At 65.6% G+C, this 10,040-nt stretch overlaps 1 protein-coding gene across 1 annotated transcript; it reads right to left on the bottom strand.

Annotated features, from left to right (window-relative positions):
- Positions 1-658: 658 nt before the first annotated feature.
- On the bottom strand, positions 659-8,409 carry DGAT1 (diacylglycerol O-acyltransferase 1). The gene is made up of 17 exons (XM_053930135.1): positions 8,082-8,409; positions 4,467-4,554; positions 3,436-3,476; positions 3,244-3,329; positions 3,110-3,162; positions 2,795-2,900; positions 2,539-2,652; positions 2,370-2,450; positions 2,169-2,272; positions 2,040-2,078; positions 1,908-1,949; positions 1,789-1,833; positions 1,604-1,716; positions 1,460-1,525; positions 1,293-1,380; positions 1,133-1,195; positions 659-1,034 (listed from the first exon to the last, which is right to left on the bottom strand). Exons 1-17 carry the CDS (start codon positions 8,279-8,281, stop codon positions 879-881), a joined length of 1,485 nt encoding a protein of 494 aa, XP_053786110.1. The 5' UTR covers positions 8,282-8,409; the 3' UTR covers positions 659-878.
- Positions 8,410-10,040: the final 1,631 nt, after the last annotated feature.

Raw genomic sequence — 10,040 nt, 5'->3', positions numbered from 1 at the left:
GACAGAGACTTGCACTGCCTCCCGCCCTCGCTGCTGGTGGCAGGGTCTGGGGGGGATGAGTGTCCTGAGGGCTGCACTGTGAGAGCCACCCAGCCCCAGGATCAAGGGGACAGATGGGGAAGAGCTGGAGGTGTCCCTCCCAGGTCAGTGCAGGAAGCTGCTCAGCTGACACCTGCTCTCTGGCTTCTGTTGTGGACACAGCCTCTAAGGAAGAGCTGGTGCTGACCCATGACTCCCCACGCCCTGGCCTCCTGCCCCAAGCTGAGGTCCGCTTCCAGAAAGGCTGCAGGCACCCACTTGAGCCCCACCCTACATGTGGGATAATGGGTGGGGGCTAGCCTGGAAGTCTCGCCTAAACCAAGCCTTTCTAGGCAGTGAGAATTGCCACTGGTGGTGTGGCTTGCAGTCTGCCTGACCTGGGACACCTGCCCCTCACCCCCCACCCCACCACCACCACCAAGGGCACTGTCCCGCAAGCAAGCCTGGCAGCCTCTCCCAGGGCATGGGCTCCAGGATGGCCCATGGAACCCAGGTCCCCATCCCAGGAGCATCTCCGTGCAGACAAGGGCCCTCTCAGAGCAGCCGCCCCCATGGCCCTTGGACCACGTAGTGTGGCTGTTTCCTGCACCAGCCCAGCACCCTCAGCAGGCTAGGGTCACTCTGGAGAGTACTTTATTGAAACCCTCAGGCCCTTGGGCAGGATCAGCACAGGTTCTTGGGGTGCCAGCCTGTGCTGGGTCTCCCATTCCCCAGCAGGGGAGAGGCAGCCCCACAGGGGCAGAGAGGCCTCCTGAGGGCCAGGAGGACGCGACAGGCAGCCAGCCTTTCCCCAGCACACAGGCAGGCGAGACGGCAGTGAGGAGTGTGGGTGCGACAGCTCAGGCCCCAGCCACTGGGGCCTCGTGGTGGAGCACGTAGTAGTCGTGGACGTACATGAGCACAGCCACCGGCTGCCCGATGATGAGTGACAGCCACACTGCTGCGTTGCCATAGTTGCCACGAAAGAAACGGCTCACAATCCAGGCCAGCGGGATCTGGGGACAAAGGGTACACGGTCAGGTGTTCATGGTGACCACAGGGCTGGCTGCCCCGGGTACAGGTAAGAGTGTAGGTGAGGCCATGGGGTGCTCACCTGAGCCATCATGGCGGTGAAGGTCCAGAGACGGAACGTGCGCAGAGGGATGCTCACCAGGTACTGGGTGGGTGGGTGGGAGGGATGGGTGTCAGCCTGTTCCTCAGGACCACAGCCACCCGGCTCCAGGCCCAAGGCAGGATGCCCACAGACCACTGACCTCATGGAAGAAGGCTGAGGCCAGGAACACCCCAGTGTGGGCAACCCACTTGCTATAGCCACGCCGGAGCATTGGCTTGTAGAAGTGTCTGTGGGGAGAGGAGACTGTGGGCAGGTGCCTGGCCCCCCCCAGGAGCCAGCCACGGACACACACACACACACCCCTACCTGAGGCACCACTTGTACACAGGGATGTTCCAGTTCTGCCAGAAGTAGGTGATAGACTCGGAGTTCCTGGGGTTAACAAAGCGGGTGGGTGATCAGGTGGCACTGTGACCTGCCCCAGCCCCAGCCACCACCACGGTCACCCACCACCAGTCCCGGTAGAACTCGCGGTCTCCAAACTGCAAGAGCTCAGCCAGGGCGTTCAGGCAGGAGTGGAAGAACCAGTAGAAGAAGATGAGCCAGATGAGGTGGTTGGGTACCTGGGGAGGAGGTGATGTCAGGTCCCAGGGTCCCCGCCTTTCATGCCCTGCCCCACCGCCCAGCCTGCTTACCGCCAGCTTCAGGAGACGCTCGATGATGCGCGAGTAGTCCATATCCTGTGGGGACAAGGCTCAGCTGGCATCCTGGGCCACCCCCACCCCTCCAGCCACAGGGAAGCCTGACCCCTCACCTTGAAGGGCTTCATGGAGTTCTGGATGGTGGGGACCATCCACTGCAAAGGAGGGCACAGCATCAGCTCCTGCTCACCCAGCACCCAGGTGAGATCCCCTCTACCCAGCCCACCCTGTCCTGCTCCATGTACCTGCTGGATCAGCCCCACCTGGAGCTGGGTGAAGAACAGCTGGAGGAGGAAGCAGAGAGCAGCAGGCTGAGCCTCCCAGCACCTGGCAGCTGCCCCAGCCCGTCCCAGCCCTCCAGCCCCCAGCCTCACCATCTCAAAGAGCCGCCGCAGCAGGAAGCGCTTCCGGATGCGAGGGGAGCGGGGAAAGTTGAGTTCATAGCACAGAGTAGGAGCAAAGAGGAAGTAGTACAGATCTGGAATGGGAGGGCAGGGCTGTCACCAGGGCCTGGCCTGCTGACCCCAGCACTGTTGGGGACACCCTACCTCAGGCCAGCCCTGCAGGCTCCTCACCTCGGTAGGTCAGGTTGTCCGGGTAGCTCACGGAGCCTGTGGGCTGGGCCACCGCACTGTTGGCCTTCTTACCTGTGGAAGCTGGAGCCAGCGAGGGGAGGAGAGGTGGAAGGTGAGGCCCTGCTGATGTCCAGGTCCCACCCCCACCCCATGGCAGGCAGCCCCTCACCAGTCTTGGCCTTGGCCCTAGCCCTGTGCTCTCGGCACCACAGGTTGACAACCCGGTAGGAGAACAGCTTGAGGAAGAGGATGGTGTGCACTGCCAAGGCCAGCACGGAGCCCACTGTGGGAGAGGCAGGCTCAGGCTGTGGCCTCCCACACCATCCACAGGAGAGCCACAGCCACGGGGCAGTCCCTGAGGCTGGCCTGGGTCTCCCCTGTGGTCCCCCAAGATAGGCTGGGACAGGGGAGGGATGAGGGGGCACCTGGAGTGATGGACTCCAGCAGAAAGGCCACGGCCGCTGGGAAGCAGAGAATGGTGGCCAGGTTGACCACGTGCAGCAGCAGCCCTGCCTGCTCCGTCAGGGCACCCTGGGGGGGAGCAGTACTCAGCCAGGGGCCCCGCTCCCTGGATGAGGGTCTCCCTGGCGAAAGGCTGTCACGCCTAGGGTGCAGCCCCTCCCAGGAAAGCCATGCATAGCCTGAAGCTCCATGGGGCAGGTGGCGCCCTGACCCACGTCCAGGCCTGGGGAGGAGGAGCAGGTCTCTGGCCGGGGCAGGGGCGTGAGGGTGCTGCTTACCACTGCCAGGTGCTTCTCCACCTGGAAGGCAGCCACCGCGAAGACATTGGCCACTGAGGACAGAGGACGGTGGGCAGGTTCAGGTCTGGGTGAGCCCGATCCCCACCCAAGGCCCTCCTCGGTGCCCAGCTCACCGATGACCAGGCACAAGGCAGGCCAGCTGTAGGGGTCCTTTAGGAACAGAGACACCACCTGGATGGGATCCACCAGGATGCCGTACCTGGGGGTTGGGGGAATGACGGCTGAGCAGGCAAGGAAGGGCCTGAGCTGGCAGTGAGTGCAGCTGGGCCCCAGGGGTGCGGCTGGGGCCTGGGGAAGACACTCACTTGATGAGGTTCTCCAGAAACAGCCGCGCGTTGTTCAGGATCTGCAAGGGGGAGGAGAGGGCAGGGCAGCGGCCCTGAGTGCAGTGCACACAGGCCATTGGCGGGTGGGGATGGCAGAGGCTACAGAAGCAGGGGAAAGGCTATGGGGCCGCAGGATATTCATGCTGCCCGGCTGCCAGCCCAGGCCAGCAACGGCCCCCAGAGGACAAGGACATCTGCTTGCCCAGCCAGCCTCTCACCCACCAGGCAGTGTGCCCCGCAAGGCCCCCCAGGGCGCTTCCAGGGACCACAGGCAGGAGGGTGTGGCTGTTTCCAGCGCCCCTTCCACACAGGCAGCCGCAGAAGCCTTGCCCTTGACCCGGAGGCAGAAGGCAGGCATATCCGTACTGGTCAGGGTAAGGGTCGAAGGCCTGTGGCCACATCAGCCCTGTGTGGTGGGGGCTGGGCCCCCACCAGCCCTTGTCCTCTGCTCCGCCCTGCATGCTTCCCCTTTGAGCCCCGCACTCCAGCTGCTTCGGAGCCAGGACTGCTGGTCCCACCCCCACAAGATACCAGCAGGAACTGGGCCCCAGAAGCAGGGGCCTCCGCCAGGCCATAGGGTCAGGCAGAGAAACCTTCTGGGGGTGCACCCATGAGCCAGACTCAGGGAGAGAGACTGGGGGCCCACAGAACCAGGGCCGGGGTTGCTACGCTGAACCTCAAAACCATCTTCTCACCCCTGCTCACCCCAGGCTGGGCCAGCGAGGGGCTCCACACCCACAAAGGCCACTCAGGGGCGGAGGCGATTCTTCTCAGACCACAAGAAAGAGCACTAGTACACACTGTCAGGGAGACCCGTTCCCACGGAGTACCCTGCCCACGGCCCTGCAGCCTGCCAGCCCAGGGCCAGCCACCCATCCTGTGCCCTCCTCCTGCGCCCCAGCTCACAGCACGAAGACCTCCCACACAAACCCCAGCCACACAAGCTCTGCGCACGAGTGGGGGGCCAGACTCCATCAAAACCCCCCACCCCCGACCACCAGCCTGCTCACCAGCATCACCACACACCAGTTCAGGACGCCACGGTAGTTGCTGAAGCCGCTGTCAGAGCTGAACAGGGAGTCCTGCAGGCGGTGGCACCTGGCAGGGCAGGAGACAGTGAGGACCTTGGGCAGGGCCGCCAGCTGCCCACACCCCCATGCCCAGGGGCAAGTCAGCACCCTGGCAGATTCCTGGGGGCTCAGCCAAGTCCAGCCCCTCACTCATTCATCCCAGCCCAACAGTGGTGGTCCACGCTCCCCACCCAACCGTCTCCTCTGCTCACACTCCCTACTCCCCACTGACAGTCTGAGAGGAACCTCCCAGGGCCCGTCCCTCCCGGTGCTGGGCAGGGGCAGGCTGCAGACAGGGCAAGTCAGGCCCTACCAGGGGCTGCACAGGCTGCCTAGAGCACCCTAGACCAGGAGCCCAGCCTCACTCCCCAGAGGCCTCTGGCTGCCGCCCCTCACACTGGCCATGGAGGGGCGATGGCCCACAGAACAGTCCACCCCAGGGACTAGCAGGCCCACCAGCAGTGCTGGACAGAGGTGGGGGCGGGAGGCAGACCCACCTTGCTCAGTCAGCTCTTCCCAGCACCCAGCAAGCTGAGGGGTCCCCACCCCAAACCACTTCCTCCTCACGCTTGGCCCACCAAGGTCTGAGTGGGCACAGGGACCCAGGCCAAGGGCCAGCTGAGCCCCCAGCCTGATGTGGCGGGGCAGCCATCATGCACTTGTGGCCTCCCACTGTTTGGAGACGTGATAGCCGTTCCAGTTCGACCACTGGGAAGCGCTGTGTTCCCGACAGGCTGAGGGGGGCGGCCAGGCACTGATGGAGGGGTCTCTCACAAAAGTATGCAGAACCCCCCACCCAGTGGTGGGGAGGGGGACACAGTAGCAGATCCTCACCTCCCTGCCTGGCCCTCAGGGGACCAGAGGTGGAGGAGGGGCCCGGGCCCAGCGCCCACACTGCGTTGAGCAAGGCCTCCAGTTTTGTAAGAGGTGAGGCCAGGGCCTCCCTTTCCTCTTGCAGACACACACCTCTGTCTCAAGAGGTGCCCAGACAGGGTCAGTGGGCACCGCGGCTCCTCTCAGGGCCAACTCTGCCCCAGCGCCAGCCTTGCTATGGCTGGGGCCGGCATTCAGTTTGGGAGGCGAAGGGCCAAGAAGCCAAGATGCTGTTCAGCACTCCTTAGCCAGGGCAGTGCGGACAAGTCACCTCGGCCTCCCCAAACCATGGTCTTTGCCTCGCCCACCCACAGGCCTGGCTCCCTTGCACCCTCCACCCAGGTTCCTCCTGGGCCTCCGGGCAAGGCTGTGATCTAAAACCCAGGGCCCTCTTCTCTGAGCTTGGGCACCTGCCTTTCTGTAAAGCGGGAGGGGATCCAAGGCCCTACCCCCAAAAAGGGTAGTCTCTGAACTTGTCCCTGGTGACCTCCCCCAAGTTCATGCCCCTTGGGGCTTTCATTGGAACGGGCCCAAAGCCGCCTCCCGCAGTGCTGGCCGGGCACGCCCACAGGCTGTTTCACAACCCTGCAACTCCTGCCCCTGGGCAACCGAGACCGTGCTGGCTTCACTTGTGGCAACCTCGAAGACGAGGATGGAGGTGGAGAAACGGTGTCGTTTCCAATCCGACACAAAATTACATCATAGAACCTTTCGGACCTTCTCCAGCTGGCCCTGTGATCCTCCCCAACCCCAGGCAGCACCCTTCCCCTTACTTAGGTCAGAGGCCTCGACACGGGGCAGAAAGCCCAGGGTCCACCAGTGCCCACAGAGGTCCAGCCTCACCAGCACAGTCGGCAGCAGGGAACCAGAGAGCAGACAGGCACGCCGACATGGGCGGCGGGGCCTGGCCACAGTGTCAGGGCTGCACTGGTCACCCCATCCCCTGCTGCGGGGGCGGCCCACGCCCGTGTGCCTGCAGTGGTCCCACACCCACTCCCCAGGCCCCCAGCCAGCAGGGCCAGCCTAACTCATCACACATGTCACCTTGCTCAACCCTCACATCAGCACTGGGAGGCGGGCACACAGGGAAACTGAAGCTCCACGAGGTTCAAATCTTGCCCAGAGGCACAGCCCCTAAGTGTGAACCACGCCTGGGACTACTAGTCCAGCTCTTGGCCCAAGCAGAGCACCAGCTCCCCTCCCAGCTGCCTCCCCCTCAGCACTTCTCCCCCTCCGGCCCTGGGCACACCCATCCCTGCCATCTGCTGCTCCTCTTCCCAGGGGTCCAGACCCCCAGGATGGGCAGACTGGGCTCCTGCTCACCCCACCTGGCGAGCACACACACAGGAGAGGCTTCTGGCCACCTGGCTTGGCAGGGAAGTGCTGCCCACCCCAAGTGGCGGACGGTCCCAGAGCCAGCGCCCCTCTCACAGGGAGGGCCCAAGTGCCCGCCGGTGGGGGGCGAGGGTGCTGCCGTGCCCCCACCCGCAGGGAGGGCAGCTCGGGGAGCTGACGAGGCATTCTAGGACGCCCATCCTTCCCAGCCGGCCTCAGCAGCACCCCCACACAGGGAGCAAGCACCCCTCTCGGCAGAACCACCCTCCTCTGGGACCCAGCCTTCGTGAGCCTCGAGTCTGACCTTTGCTCACAGGGCTCTGTGCTGAGATTATCTTATCTCCGGGGGCGGGGTGGGGGGGACTGTGAGCGCTCCAAGGGCAGAGGCAGCGCCCACACCCCAGCGCCCTGGCCCACCCCTCCCCAGGGCGCCGCTGAAGAAAGCCTCTGTTCTGGTCTCTAAGCGGGCAAGTCCTTGCTCACTTCCTGCTCCATAACTTCTAGTCCTGAAGCCTTTCCCAAAGCCAGAGCCCCCGAGGGCCCCGGGGCCGAGTGAAGGCCAGAGGGGGCAAAGGAACCACTTGGAGCCTGTGTCGGGCAGGCCAGGGCCTCCCCCTCAGCCTCCACTTGCTCCCCCCACCCAGGCCTGCCCGTCCGGCACCGGCGGGCAGGCCCACTTCAAACCCCTCTCCTGCTCCCTCCACCAGGACCCAAGGTACCCCTGCAGCAAGCACTTGTGGCGGCAACACCAGCGGGACCGAGACCGGCCAAGCGCTGGGGGAGGGATGGAGAGGCTGAGAAAGGAAGGGGCCAGGTTCTCGTCTGAAGGACGGGAGAGCCTCCCACTGCCGCTGCTCCTGGCCTCAGGCAGTCCAGTCTCCCGCTGTCCCCCTCCCCAGCCGGAACCCCTCCTCCACCCCCAAGGCTCCCCTCACAGCCCTCAGGAGGGGCCCCCTTCATCTCCCAGCGCCCCGTCCACTCCATCTCCCTCCGGACAGAGGAAAACCTGTGCAAGGAGCAGCCAGCCCGCCTGCAGCGCCAGCCTCCCCACTCAGCCCGGGAACGCTCACCCGGACCCACCTGAGGATGTGCGCACGGCGGAGGGTCTGCTGCCGGCTCCCCTCTGCGCCCCCCGCGAGTGCCCTCGGCAGGCGACCCTGCCCCCCGCTCCGGGCCTCGGTTTCCCCGGGGGAGCCCAAGCGGCACACCTGCCTACGCCAAGCCCGGGGGCCGGGCTCGGGCTCTCGGAAGCGGAACCCGCGCTACTGCGGCCACGCCGGAGGGGCCGGGGAGGGTAGCAGGGGCCTAGGCCAGGGGTCAGAGGTTATGAGTCAGTGGCTCCGCTACCTCAGATCCCGGGGGCCGCTGCCCACGTCGGCGTCTCCGTCCTTGTCCTTCTCTGGGGCCGGGCCCGGCGCGTCCCCCCCGGCGCCCACGTCCCGCACCTCTTCTTCCGCCGCCGCGGGGCCACCGCCGCCGCCCTGGTTCGAGGGCCGCGACCCAGTCCTCCGGCGCCGGGAGCCACCCGCGCCGCCGCGGTCGCCCATGGTTCACCCCGCACACTGCCGCCAAGTCGTGTCCTGCAGGGCTCTCAGCGCCCGAGGCCCCGGGCCCCGCCTCCGGACCCACGGCCAACCGCCGCCGCCGCCCCCTGCCGGCCGCCGTAGCCCGCGCGCCGTCGGGCCCGCCCACGGACCGCCGCCCTGGCGCTCGGCGAGCCGCTCGCTGCGAGCCCATTCGTGGTGCGCGAGCGCGCGGGGCACTCTGGGAGCCGTGGTCGCCCGGCGCGGGGCCACCTGGGAGTCGCGGCCGCCCGGCGCCGGCTGGAAGGCCGCGGCGGCGGGTGGCGGGCGGCACCTCCACCGTCCCGGCGTCGGCGTCTCGGTGGACACGCCGGCTTTGGGGCAGCTGTGCGCCTCCGCTGGCCGCTGATCTGCCCCACGGCTTCTCCATAACCTTAGGCGCCGAGTGTGGGGTGGAGGTTGGTTATGAAGCGCGTCATGCGTCACAGCCCGGATTCCTGCCCGCGGGGACTCGCCGCGCCCACCACCCAGCGCGCAGTCGCGGAGCACGGCTGTAGTGACCACCAGATCGGACGCCCGCCCCGCCGCGGGTAGGGTGCAGGCGTCCGGTGTGGCCAGGCACCTTCACACCCCCTCCAACCGGTCTCCCGCCCACTCCGCAAACCTGCGGGCCCTCCCCGTGTCCCACTCGGGCTGGTATAGCCAGGGCGTGGGGAGCCTGGGGGGCCGGATCACAGGGACCCAGAGGCTTGTGTCATGGCACAGTTTGTGCAGTCTCCCCCGCCGTTAGGTGAAACAACCAACCCACGAACACAAAAATGCAGCACGCAGGTGGGCGAGTCGGCGTCCCACCTCGGCTTGCTCCGCATCCTGCACGGGGCATGGAATGTAAGCGGCGTGGATCCAGGGTCCACGAGGTCCAGGGGCTTACTGGAGGCTCAGGCCTGGTTTACCCAAGAAACCTGTAGCAGCAGAGCCCACTAGCCATGATGAGAAGAGCACTTCTCGGGAAGCAAATAACCCCGGAGGCTCAGCCTGAGGTCAGCCTCTCCCATAGGTCTGGCTCGCCCCTGTACCACCACCTCTATGATGACGCCCAGGCCCCCTGGTGACACAGTCTTGCTGCCACCGGGCCTTCTGGAGCTGATGTCAGCCTGGCATCCCTACCTGGCAGGCTGGGGCTACCTGGCAGGTTTCTTCGAGTAGCCTGTGTGGAGACCACCCTGACGGGAGGAAGAGAAGCCTTCGCGTGCCCACGTGGCCCAGCCTCAATGGGTCAGGATCAGCCCTGTCTCCTATCCAGTCTCCAAGAACGTTCGTCTGTTTGTCAGCTGACCCAGGACAGGCAGAGTGATCCCAAGGGAGGGAAGACAAAGGAGAGGGTCCTCTTGGTAGGTCGAAGAGTAAGGGTGAGCCCTGGGAGCTTTGCCACTCCCTTCCCGCTGCATTTCCCAGGCTTCGAAGAGCGAAGACCTGCACTGGCGCCCATGGGTCCCCGCGCGCCTTCTGGCCTTTCCCTTCCCCAATACAGAGCGGAAAAAACTAGAATGATGGCCGGGGCTGGCATGCGGATTGGAGAAAAAAATCGACGGCTCAGGCTACCAGTAGGCTCGTGGAGGCTGAGCGCAGTAGGCAATGAGAAGTGCAGGGTCGTGTTGGAGATGAATGGCAGTGTCCGCGGCCTGCTGGTGAATGACGCCGGAGTGGAGTGTCCAGAATGTACCGGGGACGGAGGTCAGGGGGAAGCCAAGGTTCCCGCACTGGAGTGGAGAGCCAAGACAGC

Source organism: Desmodus rotundus, chromosome 8, assembly GCF_022682495.2.
Source record: "Desmodus rotundus isolate HL8 chromosome 8, HLdesRot8A.1, whole genome shotgun sequence".
Taxonomy (NCBI): Eukaryota; Metazoa; Chordata; class Mammalia; order Chiroptera; family Phyllostomidae; genus Desmodus; species Desmodus rotundus.
The sequence above is the reverse complement of the archived record's forward strand: the minus strand, read 5'-3'. Positions and strand labels throughout refer to the sequence as shown.